This window comes from Rhinoderma darwinii, chromosome 3 (assembly GCF_050947455.1).
Source record: "Rhinoderma darwinii isolate aRhiDar2 chromosome 3, aRhiDar2.hap1, whole genome shotgun sequence".
Taxonomy (NCBI): Eukaryota; Metazoa; Chordata; class Amphibia; order Anura; family Rhinodermatidae; genus Rhinoderma; species Rhinoderma darwinii.
The window spans coordinates 376,287,576-376,303,652 of NC_134689.1; the positions used below are offsets into that span (position 1 = coordinate 376,287,576).

The following is a 16,077-nucleotide window of genomic DNA, read 5'->3' on the forward strand; positions in this document are numbered from 1 at the left end:
GGCGTCGTTAAATAAATTAGTGAGAGTGGGGATTATTTGGGGAGCCAGGATTTTAGAATATTCCGCCGGGAATCCGTCCGGACCCGGTGTTTTGCCATTGGAAGTCAGAGAGATGGCCCGTCTCACTTCCTCCTCATATATGTCCGAATTCAGCAAAGATTGCTGATCTTCAGATATGGAGGGTAAATTTATGGTGTCCAGGAAAGTATTGATATCTGGGAGGGATGCTGGGGCCGCTCTATATAAAGGTCTTCATAATAGTCAGAGAAAATCTGCGCTATATCAGAAGAATCGGTGACAAGGGAGCCGGTGGTAGGGTGCTGCAGGGATAAAATGGGTTTGAATGGACGTCTTTGCTTAGTTAGGGTGGCGAGTATTTTTCCAGTTCTATTCCCCCATCTATAAAACTTATTGTCTGTGTTTTTTACCTGCCAATGGGATTCATCGTAGACAAATGTGTCCAAAAGATGCCTAGCCGTTTGGTAAACATTTTGGTTATACGCAGAAGAATCTGCTGCATATGTGCGCTGAGCGGTCTGTAAAGCCTTATGTAAGGCGTCAAAGCGCTCCCTTCTCGTTTTCCGCCTACGGGACAGATAGCTGATGACATGACCTCTCATTACAGCCTTGGAAGTCGCCCACAACAAGGGGGAATCATCCGTATGAGAGATGTTGTCATCCAAGAATTGACTCCAATATGTTTGGAGATACTGTTTAAAGTCATCAGAATCTGCCATATATGCAGGAAATCTCCAAATTCTAGTTCTCAAATTGGATGGGGATAAGGATAATGACATTGTAATTGGAGCATGGTCCGATATGGTGATTGGATGTATACGTGATGAGCAATGTGACTCAAACAGGGGGGGGGGATATCAGAAAGTAGTCAATACGGGAAAATGTTTTATGGGCTACAGAATGGCACGTGTATTCTCTTGCCCCAGAATCCATCACCCTCCAGGGATCGCACACATTAAGGGAGTCAATGAGAAGAGTGAGGGAGGCGGTCGCTACCTGGGACTGAGGTGTAGAAGGGGACCGGTCTAATGTGGGGCATTGTACAAGATTGAAGTCGCCTCCAATTATTAAGCGACAGTCGGGAAAGCTTGTTATGATTTGGAGAACCTCTGGGGAAAAAGCTTTGTTGGTCGTGATTAGGGGCATAAATGTTTACCAGTAAATATGCTATCCCGGCAATTTAATACCTGTAGTATTAGGTACCTGCCCTGAGGGTCTGCTATGGAGTTCTCTACAGTGTATTGAATGTCCCTTCTGAAAAGTGTCGCAACCCCCCGCGAAGAGGAAGAATGTGAGGCAGAAAGGCAATCCGCTAGCCATGGGGCTTTCAAGTTGCTTTGCGTGCCTGATCTCCAGTGAGTCTCCTGAAGAAAAATAATGTCAGGGGAGAGTCTTTTGAGATGATTAAGCACTTTTTTCCTCTTCAGGGGCGTGTTCAATCCTGCTACATTTCAGGAAAGGAATTTTATATGAGGGTGGGTGCTAAAAGTGTCAGGGTGTAGTGTGTTTGGGGTACTCATCCTATGTCGAGGTGGTAGATTCGGGTCAAAGGTAGTGAAAGCCAGATGCTGCACCCCACGGTCCCAGCGAGCCGCGAGTACAGCCCCTTCCCACTGATGCCATTACAAGCGGGAGTCACGCCTCCCATCACCTGAAAAAGGATAAAATACATGAGCGAGCATGAGTAACATAAAAAAAACATAGAAACAACAAAAATTGTAGCGGCCTTTACAAGTAACTGGTGTTCTGCTATGAACACAACTGCCGCACATTGCGCTTTAATTCGCCAATGTCCATTAGTAGGAGGGCTAACTTTTCCTCTCAAAAGGTCTTCAGTATCCTTCATCCCGCGCTTCTAGATGGAGGCCTCTGTGGTCCAGGACCGGATCCTCAAACATCAGCGTACGGTCCCCCATTTGCACTTTCAGCTTGGCCGGGAAGAGGAGCTGAAATCTGGTGTTCTGGTCGTGCAACAGGCGGCAAATAGGAGCGAAGGCTTTTCTCTTTTGAGTGACCGTCGCCGAGTAATCTTGGAAAATCAGGATTTTGGAGTTATTCACGTGAAGGTCCCCCAGCTGCCTGTATGCTCTCAAGACTCTTTCTTTTATCGCCCAATGAAGATACTTGGCGATCACTGGACGTGACCTATTGTCTCCCGCCTTCCCCCGGGCCCTCGGCGGTCCCAGCCTATGCACTCTCAATCATGAGGGGGTCGCGTCCCAGGTCAATGTGGAGGGCTGTGGGTATATCTTTGGTGATGTAGTCCAGTAGCTGGTCGTTCGTCACTCTTTCAGGGATGCCCACGAAGCGCAAATTGGTACGCCGATCCCTATTTTCTAGGTCATCCAGTTTGTCTCTCAGGGCTTGGGATGTGGCTTGACTTTGCCGTAAGGCGACCTCCATTGTGGCGATAGAATTTTCCGCTGTATTAAACAGTGTTTCCATATCTGCTATTTTTTGAGAGTTCTAAGTGATTTGCGCCAATGCAGAGTTTATGGAAGTATGCAAGATATCCAGCCGCTTGTCGAAGAGAGGAAGTAGAAGTTTGGAGTCCTCCTGTGCCACTAAGGTCGCCTGAAGTGAGTCAGTTTCCGAGTCATGCGAAGGACTGTTCTGTGGGGTTAGTCTGGGTGGCGTGACATCGTCATCAGGAAGAAGTTCTGGGGAGAACTGATTTTGAGAGCTGGATCCTCTATTAGAAGAAGAACTGGGAGTCTGTTTATCCCCCTTCATATGGGTTTTGGATTTCTGCATTTTGGAGGACGGGGGTATCCCGGGCGGCACAAGAGCGGGTAGGTTGATCTCTCAAAGATTTCGTCAAATATTTGTCCATGTCACGTTCCCCTATCAGGGGAATAGCACGAGAGATTTTACAGACAATCAACAGGCAGCAGAGGCAAATAGAAGGAAAGTAGCCCACAGCACTTTACATCTTTACAGGACATTCTAACTTTATTCTGTGGGTCAATGCAATTACGGTAATACCAAATTTATATAATTTTTTTGTTTTACTACTTTTTTAAGAAAAAAAAAATAATAGTTCAAAATATACATTTGCTTTGTGTCGCCATATTCTGAGAGCTATAACTTTTGATTCTTTTCTGTGGACCAATGTGAGTGCTTGTTTTTTGTGGGAGCAAGCGTTATTTTTTTTTTTTTTTATTGGTACCATTTTGGAGTACATAAGACTTTTTTTCTTAATCACTTATCAAATATAAATGTCGGCTTGCCGCTTGTTGTGAGCGCCACAACAAGCGGCAAGCCGACATTTATATGCAAAGCGCCATTCACAAGCTTACAACAGTCCCCAGCACAGCTCAGTGCCTGATGAAGGTCAATGTGACTGAAACATCGCACTGCACAAAAAAAACTGCTCAAAATTAAAAACAATAACTTTTCCACCTTCAAATTGTCTAATACGCTTTATCTGATACTGGGTTGGGCCCCGATTCGTACACCTACCTGATCTAGTGCTATCTGAACCGCTACGCATCTATACCAACATTAGTTGGATCGCTCTCATGATATAGTGCAATACTAATGTTTTGCAGTATATCGTGACTTTAATCGTGATGCTTAAAGGGTAATTCCCAAGTTAAGTCAATTTAGTTTTTTTTATGCACTCTAATCTGAAATGAAATTATAAATCAATTGCTATTAAAAATTAATTCCCTAACTACCTTTTTTTTTTTTAAAACTTGATAACTCAGCTAGTGCTGGTTATCTTTTATAAAAAGGGGCGTGAGCGGCTGGATGTCAATCAAGCCGCTCTGCAGTGTGCGTGCTCCCGACGTTGCTAGCTAATGTAGTTCTAGCAACATCGGCAGAAAGATGGTCTCAACCAGGCATGGTAAGTCTGGTTGAGACTAACACACCGTGAATTGCAACACCCCGGCACCCTTCTCTGTAACATTCTTCTCCCCCTTACGGATAGCCACTTCCTCCCCCTGCAGTACTTTGAGCCGACCTCTGATGTGTCCTCAAGAACCATGGCCGGCCCGTCCTCTAATGCGCATGCGCCAATATGCGCATGCGCCGATATGCGCGTTCATGAGAGAAATGACATCCTCTCCTAAGGACGGAGAGGATATTATTGCGCAAGCTCGGCCACCGCTAAAGGTAAATAGTGGTGGCTGGATCCCTAGACAATGAGCTGCAAACAAAGAGGGACTGACCGTGACCTGAAGAATGAGTATAAAGAAAACGACATCAGTGGGATAAAGCAAGGCAATTTAATAAGCTTAATAGCTAGATTTATGAAGATGGGAATAACCCTTTAATAGGAGCACAAAGATGGCAGACCTGGGGTCCTCATTAGGCCCTCAGGCTGCCATGATCGCGTCGTGGTGGGTGATGAGACATCAAAGGGAGCTGCCCTATCTTTCTAGATGCCGCAGACGCTGATCTTCTCGTTTGCACAGCCAATAAAATGGTCACTGGTCTGTAGCACATTTCTCTGTGTAAACGGAGATGTGCTGCCGAAATAATGGAAATGTATGGGGACAAATGATGAAAGTAACATTCGCTTGTCGCTATACATAGCTGCTTTCACAAAAAGCAATTATTGGCTAACCAGCGTCAATTGACAAGCTGTCTGGTTGATGGGCACTCTTTTTCATGGCCCATATTGGGCTGTGTAAAAGGACCCACAGCTTCACTCAGGGATCAGGCTACAGCCACCCATAGAGGTCTATGAAGAGGGGAGGGGGAGGAAGCTGGAGGGAGACAGGAGAGACACACAAACGCTTCTACATTTTCTCTCTCTGGATCTAAACTCAAGGAAAACTAAGAATTAAAAATAGAGCCCGCAGCGGTGGAAACGGAAAAAAAATAGCGTCATATAATGGTAAGGTAAAATGTTATTCCTTATGTACACAGACGTCTAGTTATCCAAAAAGTCACCTTAAGGAGGCTCTGTCACCAGATTATACGTGCCCTATCTCCTACATAGTGTGATCGGCGCTTTAATGTAGATAACAGTGGTTTTTATTTTGAAAAGCGATAAATTTTGAGCAAGTTATGCACAATTTTAGATTTATGCTAATTAGTTTCTTAATAGACAACTGGGCATGTTTTTACTCTTTTACCAACTGGGCGTTGTAAAGAGAAGTGTATGATGCTGACCAATCAGTGACCAATCTGCGTCATACACTTCTCTCCATTGATTTTTAGCAGTACTCGCAACACAGCGTGATTAGGCTGTGCAGTCACATACTCCCACATTAACGTTACCGAAGTGTCTTGAGAGTGAATAGACATTGCCTCCAGCCAGGAGGCGATGTCTATTCACACTACCGACACTTTGGTAAAGTTTCTTGGGGACTTACTCACACAGCACAACGTGATCTCACGAGCTCACGCTGTGCTATCATTCACAGAAACTTTACCGAATTGTTGGGAGTGTGAATAGACATCGCATCCTGGCTGGAGGCAATGTCTATTCACTCTCAAGACACTGGTAAAGTTAATGTTGGAGTATGTGACTGCACAGCGTGATCACGCTGTGTTGCGAGTACTGCTAGAAATGAATGGAGAGAAGTGATTGGTCAGCGTCATACACTTCTCTTCACAACGCCCAGTTGGTAAAAAAGTAAAAACACGCCAAGTTGTCTATTAAGAAACTAATTAGCATAAATCTAAAATTGTGCATAACTTTCTCAATATTTATCGTTTTTCAAAATAGAAACCACTGTTATCTACATTACAGCGCCGATCAGATTATCTAGGAGATAGGGCACTTCTAATCTGGTGACAGAGTCTCTTTAAAGGTTAGGTACGCTTTAAGTGATGGGAATGGTAGATGTGGGGCTTTGATATCCTCTCCTTGTTTGTGTTTGTAACATGTATCATCCTTTTATTTTAATCATTACATTTTTATTGATCGATACAGCTTTGAATCAACAGCAGATGCCAGTTTTCAGCCAGCCTTCAACTTCAGAAGTTGAACAAGTAAGTATGGAGGTCATTGCTGGAATGGAGCATTAGAGGGGTTTTCTCACCATTACAATTTATGGCATGTATGACTACTGGGACAACATTGGAAAAGCGGTCTTACATCCCCCGACTGGGGAATTAGATGTTCAGTTCTAATGCTTCTAACAGCTGAGGGTTTGCCTCAACTGTATCCCGTATAGACAATGTGACTCTGTGAATGGAATAACCCTTTCATTTATATAAACCAGGAAAACGTTAACTTTTTGCTGCCGGGAAAATTTTTACAAATAAAACCTGAATTATAAAATACATATATTATCATATAAAATGCCACCCAACACTTTACACTCATGTTGCTTTCATGCAATTTTACATCAAAGCGTAACGTTTTGAAAAGTCAACAAATCGTCTTATTAGAAACTGGGGATTGGCTGTGCAGCTGCAAGACACCACTGTATGTGACAACCATAGGGCACATATCCCCCTCTGACTGGTATGGAGGGGTGATAACATGAAGAATAGTTCCTGTATACCCCCTGCAGTCAGTGGTGTATAAACAGGGGGAGAGATATCCGTAACAGGCTGCTCTTTTTCTTCCTGCTCTCACTTGCAGCTTCATCCCTCCCCTACACAGACACAGAACCAGGAAGTTAAATTTTTTTGTAGGTTGTGGGGAGTAATGCTGGATAATGTGTGATGGGGTTAATGAATACACTATTCTCCTGCTATGGGCATCTAAGTGAGAACCCCCTCTAAGTTTCAATGAGGTTTTAGATCTCCGTTCATTTTATTCTGCAGCAGAAAGAAACCGGGACCCAGAACGGAGAGACTAAGATGCACGTGGCAGCTTGCACGACCGGAGGTAAATACTACTTCCATTACTCCTGTATTATAAGTAAAGAACTTTGTTTGTGACCAGAGACTGATGTCCGTTCCTAGATGATGATGATGATAGTGAAGATGATGATGATGAGACCACCCAATCACACAAGAAGCTGAAGACCGATGAGACGAATCCTCCTGCTGAGCTGTAAGAACCAAAGATAGTGTCATGTCTTATTCACTTACTCTACTTCTCAGATCGATATGTGTAACTCACTCTGGTATGTAACCCCATATTACATACCCAACCACTATTTTAAGGGGACCCACCTATTTCAATCCTATTATAGTGTTAACCGCAGCATAAATAATTTGGAGCTTTTCCTGGTATACTTGATAAGGTTGTGTTGGTACATAGCACCATTACTCTGTTTCCCCACACACAAATATCACTAATTGTGGCTGCCACTAGGGGGGGCATTCTGTATGTGTCTGCTATTCTGGTGAATACAGATCAGCTCCCTAGTGGTGGCAACAGGGAGCCAAGCATTTATAAGTATGTGTGCCCAGTCTTGAAAAACAGTTGCCCAGCAATGAACTGCTTAAACATAATAAGATCATCCATAAACACTGGGGGGATGCTGCAGACTGCTACACATTTGTCAGGGTGTATGTAGTATTACACGGTACCGATTGAAGTTAATGGACGACCATGTAATCGGTTGCGACGAGTCTGCCAGAGCGAGATCTGCTCTTTAGAACGGCTTTCAGCTCAGGCTAGAGGCGACCCACCTCTATGACATCCATATACCGTAATAGATCATATAGAGGTGGTTCAGGTGGGACATTCCTTTAAGAAGTCCCGTAACTCAAAAGTGTATTAGGAAAATCTCCTGATCATGTATGCTTCTCCTTGTTTTGTTTTTTTCATCAGACCCAAAGTTGCGAAAAAATATGGATGGCAAGGTAATCCCAAGACTATATTCTCATGTAGTTTGTGTCAATATCAAACCCAGGACGAGACAGAAATCCAGAAACATTTCTATTCCAACCAGCACAAAGAGATCCTAAGACATCTATGTATTTTTTTCCCCAAGCACCGTGTGGACTTCCTTCATGTAAGAGAGAATCGTATGAATATACCCTGCGAAGCTTCTCAAGCCTGGCAAGGAGGCCGTTAACAATGTTTTTTTTATTTCTAGGAATACCTTTTATTTATGAAAAATAAAATGTCCATTCAACGACAGACGAAGAAGCTAAATCCCATCAGAGACTCCTTTACAGGTGAGACGGGGCACTCTGCTCCCTGAAATGGACCACTTTACTCTGCCCTATTTTGTCTTGCCTCATAAAGGAGATTTATCAAAACTAGTGCAAGGCAAAAGTGGAGTAGTTGCCTTTAGCAACCAATCAAATTCGTCCTTTTATTTTGCAGAAGACCTTTGAAAAATATAAGGAGAATCCTGATTGGCTGCTACGGCCGCACACCACGTTTCCTCTGCACCAGTTTTGATAAATCCCCCCATATGTTTTTGATGTTTGTTAAGGGGGAATACTGATTAGGAGAACCCCCCCCCCCCCCTTCCTCAATTGGAGTAGTCCTAGTTCAATCAGGTCTTCTATGAGTGAGATGTTCCCTCTTATGCTCTTCAGATCCTCCTCTATGTACAGCGTTGTGTTTTTATTGTATTGCCACCGTGGTGTGTTGTGTATTGTATTGCCATCGTTGTGTATTGCGGAGTGTATATTTATTGTTATGTCTGTTGTGTTTTATTGTGTTGCCATCATTATGTGTACTTATTGTGTTGTATTATGAATATTTATTGTATTGCCATCTCTCTTTTAGGAGTGGGTGTTGAACATTACTTGCATCGTATCCAAGCGGTACACTGTCTGGCTTGTGATGTTGTCATCCCAGATGTCCGTCACCTTCTGATCGAACACACAAAATCAGACGTCCACAAACAGAAGGGCAAGGTACAGACCAATTGGAATAGAACCGATATATTCAGAATAACTGGTGATCCTTCACCTAACGCACATCATACACTTGGCAGCAACAGATACTTATGGATCTGCTAAGTATGTAAACCATATACAGCTGGTTCCTAGTATATTTCTATTACTGGAATTCTTCAGCCCTTAGGCTTTGTTCACATCTGTGTCGTGGCTTCCGTTTATAATGGATGCCATGATGCAGTGAGGGATCCATTGCACAAAGGATACCGGTGGTGCCGGACAGACCCTATTGAATTACAATGGGGTCCATTTGGTTTTGCCAAGAATGCAGGGCTATATTTCCCGGAATCTGTGATGGATGTGAACATAGCCTTAGAGGTTGCAATTCGGATCACAGACCTATATTAGGGAAATTCAGGATTCCCACGATTGCTGGTCCTAGGACTAGCACGAGTGAAAGAATACGTTTGCCGGTTATTCTCAAAACATAATCTCAGACCTGGAAAATTGGTTCTTCTGCATCGTAATTGTTGGTCCAAAAAATCGGCTTCTCTCTAGTTCTCATTGAGGTCCTAGGGATCAGGGATGGGCACGAGCTTTGTTTGACCCTTAACCCTTTTGAGCCTGTCAGAAGGTCTAAAGTCTCATTTACTATGGTGATGTCAGAAGTGCATCTAGGAAGTGGCAGCTCATCATTCATAACACATGGCGAGCGATCGGGCAGCTGAATGTCTGGTTTTCGGCTGCCAATGACTGCCGGGGACCCGAGGAGAAGATAGAAGCATCTTTTGCCGTACCGCGAACCCTGACCCAATTACCCTAATATAGACATGTAACATTAAAATTTACGGTAGACAATGAGTATCACAAATAAAAGGTCTATTTTAGGGTAAAACTATGTTATTACCAAAAAAAAATATTATATACATGATTAGACATTTTTCTTATTTTTTGTAATTTTTTCACGAGTCAGGAAATACTATAAATTAGATTCTAATTTATAACATTTCCATGTGCTGGTCACTAGAGGGAGCAATTCCCAACATTGCAGCATTGGCATGTGGTAAAGCAACCTCATTGCTTTATGCTGCAAAATTGGAGTAGACACACTCGCTCTAGTGAGCTCACAGAATCCCCCCTCCTTTATCCTGGCTAGTGCCAGGAGAAAGGAGGGGGTTGAATGTTCAAACCTCCTACACTGTGTGCCGCCATTTTTTTAGCAAATGCAGTGTAGTAGGTTTACATACAGTAGTAATCACACACTAAAACACGTACATACACAGAAATAACTTACCTGCTCCAGCCGCCGCCGCTCCCTCCGGTCCGTCTGCTCCTAGTCCTTGCTTGAACACATGTCCGGAAACCACGACCGTTCGCATTCTCTATGGGGATGTATGCGCCGTATTCCATGTCTGTATGTGTCGTTAATCGACACATACAGAGATGAAAAAAATTGGCAGCCGTCCTTTAAATGCTTATGTATCTCAAAATGCTCTGATAGAAAGTACATCTTGACCCCCTATAAAACAAGACCTCATGCAGCTGCTTTGATGTAACAAAACAAAAAAAAATATTTGGGAATATGATGAAAACACAATTTTTTTTTTTTTCCTGAGGCTCAAAAATTACTTGAGTGGTTTATGCAATCTAGAGTGTGTTTTACATATAATAGGCCCACGTTTAGGGTATGTTCACACAGCCTATTTTCGTCTGTTTTTCGGGCCCTAAACGCCCGAAAAACGGCTGCAAAATCCGAAGCAGAACGCCTCCATCTGCCGATTGATTGCAATGGGAAAAACGGTGTTCTGTTCCGAAGGGATGTTTTTTTACGCGGCCGTTTTGAAAAACGGCTGTGTAAAAAACCGGCCGCGAAAAAGAAGTGCAGGTCACTTCTTGGGACGTTTTAGGAGCCGGTTTCATTGTCTATAGAAAACCGCTCCAAAAAGGCCACGAAAAACGTGAGTGGCTTAAAAAACGTCTGAAAATCAGGAGCTGTTTTCCCTTGAAAACAGCTTCGTTTTTTCAGACGTTTTTGAGTTTGCGTGTCAACATACTCTTACAAAGCAACTAAGGGGGGGGGGGGTTTACACTGGGTAATTATCAGGCAGACAAGCGTTTGTAGACCGCTCGTTGCCGATAATTGTCCTGTGTAAACAGGGCAGCGATCAGCCGATGAACGAGCAAACGCTCAATCATCGGCTGATTGCATAGTTTTAAAAAAGTTAAATATCATTGTCGGCAGCCGACATGATGTATGGGGACGAGCGATTGGAGTAACGACCGCTCGTCCCCATACATCGCTACTTCTGGCAGGCGTAATTCAGTGCTGATCAACGTTGATCGTTGCTCGCTGCATCGGCCTTAATGCAAAATGTGAGCTTATCACGTTTATAGAGGGTTTTAAGCGTGCAGTTTCTTTTTTTTTTTTTTTTTTAGGCACTTCGGTTTCTTTTTGTTGCCTTTAGTTGGTGATAACATTCAGGGAGTTTAGTTTGGAGACGGGCGTAGAATCCAGCTCCATCACAGTACTAAGGGTGAATGTGAGACCAGATAATTTCTGCAATACTTCCTCCTTTCTTCAATTTGAATGATTGTGCCTCTAAATGTTTTTATGTTTACCAGGACATATCCAGAAACACAAAGACCAATAGCCTTGCGGTAGCAAAGAAGCTTTTACTGGATAGTGACGTTTTGCAAATGCTAAAAAAATACAACCAGGTAAGTGACGGCCGTGTGCTGCTGGGCTGCTGTATGCAGTCTGGAATGGTTATTGTAGCGCTAGAAGGATGTTTAACAGGTTCACATTATATTCTACCTTCTTACCAGAGCATGGGTCATAGACACTGCTGCTGCTGCATGGGGGTAGGGGCTAGTTTTTCCTATACACCTGCAGAGAACATACATTAAGATGAAATACATACAGTGATGTCAATGGTAGTATTACATCTGTATGCTGCTGTGTGTGCGCACAAAGGACAATTTGGAAGGAGGGATTTGGAGACGACGTCCAGATTACAAGTAAAATATAAAAATGGTGCCAACTACAGTATTATAAGATATTAAAGAACGTAGCACAAACTAAGTCTTCAAATACAACGAACTGCACAAATAGCAATACTGTGTGTGTGTGTGTGTGTGTGTGTGTGTGTGTGTGTGTGTGTGTGTGTTTGTCTAGTCACGTTATTATGACCACCTTATAGTTTCGACGTAGGCAGCGCGTAGCCCATGAATTAAGTGATGTCGTGGAATTGCTCGGTGGGTATATAAGGTGTGCGATAGGCTGAACATATATCACTCGTTGTCATGGGTAAATGGGGCGATTTGTCAGAGTTGCAAAAAAATGGATGATTTGCTTTCGGGCCACGAGTGGCAGTATTTCTCAAACCGCGCAGTTTGCCAACAGTTTGCGTGCTGCTGTGGTGAAAGTGTATCATGAGTGGACAAATGGCCCATTGGGAATAACCGACTTGGAAACTGCGGAGCACCACGACCTGATGTTGGGAGAGGTGAACGTCGGCTACGAAGGTGCGCGCGGGACAAACAACACTCTATGTTGGAGTAGCTCACAATGAAAATCAACCAGGGGGCTACGAGACGTGTGTCTAAAACAGTTCAGCGAACCCCACTGCGTATGGGGCTCCGAAGGAGACAGATGGTCACTGCTCCTATGCTAAGAGGTGCATCGGAAAAAAAAGGCTTCATTGTCTGGATTAATGTTGGCGTGTCAGGCCAGAAACATAAGAGAACAAACACCCGGCAACCATTGCTGGAAGAACATCGGTTTGTGGCGGCAGCGTTTTATGGTCTAGGGTATTTTTTTATGGCATTCTCTGGGCCCACTCATCCATGTGGAAGGCACTCTGAACCGATCTGGGTATGAATCCATCGTTGCTGATCACGTCCACCCATACGTGCGGTTTGTCTTCCCTGGGGCAGATGGAATCTTCCAGCAAGACAATGCAACATGTCACACGGCTAGAAATGTCCGACAGTGGTTGGAAGAGCACGACCAAGACCTCCAAGTACTTCCCTGGCCCCCTAATTCACCAGACTTGAACCCATTGACCACCTCGATCTTCTTGTTTGCTCTATGGATTCTCCCCCACCCACCCTCCAGCAAATGTGGGATGCACTGCAGTCAGCACGGCTCCAGATACCTGAGACAACCTACCAGCACCTTATTGGTCATGATAATGGGACTCGTGCGTGTGTGCGTGTGTGTGTGTGTGTGTGTGTGTGTGTATATGTATGTATATATATATATATATGTATATGTGTATATATATATATATATATATATATATATATATATATTATATATATTTTATATTCACTATAGTGTCCAAATTATGCCAATACCATAGGACCGACTGATATAGGACAGACCTGAATATGAATTGCTAATGGTGTTTATAGCTTATCCCCCTTTTATAGTATTGGTCATAGATATAACAATTTTACACCCCATGTAATGTTAGTTGATACGTTACATCCTGAGGCTGTAAGGGCATGCTGGGAATAAAAGCTCCATAAAAAGCTTCAGAGCCACAGGTTGGAGACCATGGCCCTAGAATATAATTTCCCCACATAGGTCCTGCTGAGCAAGATCGGCGTCCTGCTCTGACTAAGAGGGGGACTCAGGCTAAGTGACTGATGCACCAATTAACGGCATATACCCTACAAATGATAGTGAACCAGCTGCCGCGATGTCATAGCTGGAAACTTATGTCTCTTGTGTGGTTTTTTTCAGGGACAAAACCCCTTCAAGGACATACCGGTATATTCGCCGCATGTAAGCAGCACACAGGAAGTCCTAGTCGCTGAGGAAGATGATGTTGTTAATTATTTTGAAGACGACATTGCTGATGACAAAGATGGCCAAGAGGTTCCTGTTAACCATAATGAAGATCCTGCTCATGATGAAGACTCTGAGAAGAAACTCCTTATTACCAACGAGCCAGAGGAGAAGGGACCTGATCCGATACCTAAGGAAGCCCCATCCCCGACTATATATACTGACGGGAGCGTTAAAGAAGTAGAGGAGGCGGAAGAAGAAGAGGCAGAGGAGGCAGCTGAGGCCCCGTGAAGTTACTTATTATCTCTTACTGTGAAATAGTTTTTTACTTTATACCAACTTCATCTGGGGCAAGAAATTCCCCTTAAATCATTAACGTTTAAGTATGAGCCCTTTAACCCTTGCCTCCAACAAAATTTCCGCCTACCACCAGAGAGGATAAATGCTGCGTGACATTGTGCTTTAGAATCTCTTACATAGGTTAGCTGACAAAGACGACCCTTTTTTTAAATAGATTTGCCGACTATCCGCGTCCGATCGTTCTCTTCCTCTGTAGTGGCCGCTGAGAAAATGTATTGCATTGCCAACTTTTCACATAAATGACCCACCTTCTAATTCACGGGCTTGCCGGGACTACCAGAGCAGGAAACGTTCTTACAAAGCAACACTCTGTACTTATAGAGGGGGGACCCTAAACGAAAACCCCTTCTTTATGGTATCCAATTGGACATATGTAAAGGGGTCATTGTGAGACAACCCACTTAATCAGTTCCCTATTCCTTATGTCGGGTTCATCCCATTTTAGAGTCCGTTTCCTAAATCAACTGAGTAGTTCTGAGGATCGATGGCCAATTTTACGCTCAACACTGGTCATTAAAAAGGCAGACGCCAGAAGATATCTGCAAGTATTGGTGGATTCCTTAACAAATTTCACAAGTATTGTTTGCCTGAATGAAGACTATTGGGGTTTAGTCTACATCTTAGTCTACTTTTGTCCTCCAGAAACCGCGCTACTCTTGTCCATGGTCTGTGTCTGATATTGCAGCTCATCCCCAAATGAATCCAGGTGAGTTGCAATACCAGACACAGCCCATGGACAAAAATTGCGCTGTTTCTGGATAAAAAGCAGACTTTTTCTAATCCCGGACAGCCCCTTTAAATCATAACATCTAACCCAAAAAAGTCCTATATCTGTTATGACTGAGGGAACACATCTCCAAATATTAATGATTACAATTATATCTATGGTCCGCTTTATTTCTAGATCACCCCCTCCCCCCCCTCTTCCATTCTCTAGGTTCAAACCATTGATTACAATGGGACATGGTTCGTCAAAACTGGCCTTGTTGCCCATAGCGACCAATCAGGGCTCCGCTTTCATTTCTCTAAACAGCTCTAGAAAAATGAAAGGTGCACTGTGATTGGTTGCAATAGGCAGCAATGATAGTTCTTCCTTTTAGACTGTTTCGATAAATCTGCCCCTTGTTCTAATGTGAAAGATGAAGGAAAGCAAACGGGACATGACATGAAACCTGTGCCAGAAGACATTTTGACATTGAATAAGTAAAAAGAAAAGGGTTCTCCGGCATCTTTTAAGTAACTCACTATATTGGAGTAGTTGATGACTGCTGTCATCTGGGAACATGTCCTACGCACGGCCTTGACCTTATGGAGACCTATATGGATCATGAAGGAGGGGATCTATGCTCAGGACCCCCCTCTATTGGCCATGGTGGAGGGCACCTGCAGACATTATATGAAGAGGGCTTATCCAGATGGGACAATCCCCTTTAACGTCGCCCTCCAGTTTTCACAAACACGGACACGTCATAGGTTTAAGGCAATGGGGGTTACAATCCCATTTAGGTTTACTGGCAGGAGCATCAACATTAGCTCAGAGATATCCACGCAGAAAGGGTACAATGCCCGGGTTGTAAATTCTAGACGTTTCCAGTTTACCCGTCAGACGCTTGTAGCTCCACCAGATTATTATTCATATTTAGTCTTGTTTGTATTAACACCATGTTTTCATTTTGTATCCTATTTCTGTTGTGTGCTGAAGTGTAAATAAAGTTGTAAGAAAGTTTTCGTGGCCTTTTTATTTTGGACCCTGCACTGTTAAGGTGATGACGTTGTAAAGGCTATGCCCACCTTTGTAACTTTTTTTTATTTTTTTATTTTTTTATTATTATTGTTCCAATGCATTCATTAACCCCTTCCCTCTTTAGCCACTTTTGACCTTCCTGACAGAGCCTCATTTTTCAAATCTGACATGTTTCACTTTATGTTGTAATAACTCCGGAATGCTTTCACCTATCCAAGCGATTCTGAGATTGTTTTCTCGTGACACATTGGACTTTATGTTACTGGCAAAATTTGCTCAATATGTTCAGTATTTAATTGTGAAAAACACCAACATTTAGTGAAAAATTGCAATTTACGTTTTTCTCAATTTAAATGTATCTGCTTGTAAGACAGGCAGTTATACCACACAAAATTGTTGCTAATTAACATCCCCCATGTGTCTACTTTAGATTGGCATTGTCTTT

At 43.2% G+C, this 16,077-nt stretch overlaps 1 protein-coding gene across 3 annotated transcripts in view; it reads left to right on the top strand.

Annotated features, from left to right (window-relative positions):
* LOC142750038 (uncharacterized) overlaps nucleotides 1–15,614 on the top strand; it is a 45,815-nt gene extending 30,201 nt beyond the window's left edge. For all 3 annotated transcript variants that reach the window (XM_075858779.1, XM_075858778.1, XM_075858780.1), the window contains 8 exons: nucleotides 5,909–5,967; nucleotides 6,751–6,814; nucleotides 6,892–6,982; nucleotides 7,709–7,892; nucleotides 7,977–8,058; nucleotides 8,621–8,751; nucleotides 11,356–11,451; nucleotides 13,484–15,614. In XM_075858779.1, the coding sequence (XP_075714894.1) occupies nucleotides 5,909–5,967; nucleotides 6,751–6,814; nucleotides 6,892–6,982; nucleotides 7,709–7,892; nucleotides 7,977–8,058; nucleotides 8,621–8,751; nucleotides 11,356–11,451; nucleotides 13,484–13,819 (1,043 nt within the window). In that variant the 3' untranslated portion in view covers nucleotides 13,820–15,614. The remainder of the gene's footprint in view (nucleotides 1–5,908; nucleotides 5,968–6,750; nucleotides 6,815–6,891; nucleotides 6,983–7,708; nucleotides 7,893–7,976; nucleotides 8,059–8,620; nucleotides 8,752–11,355; nucleotides 11,452–13,483) is intronic.
* Nucleotides 15,615–16,077: the final 463 nt, after the last annotated feature.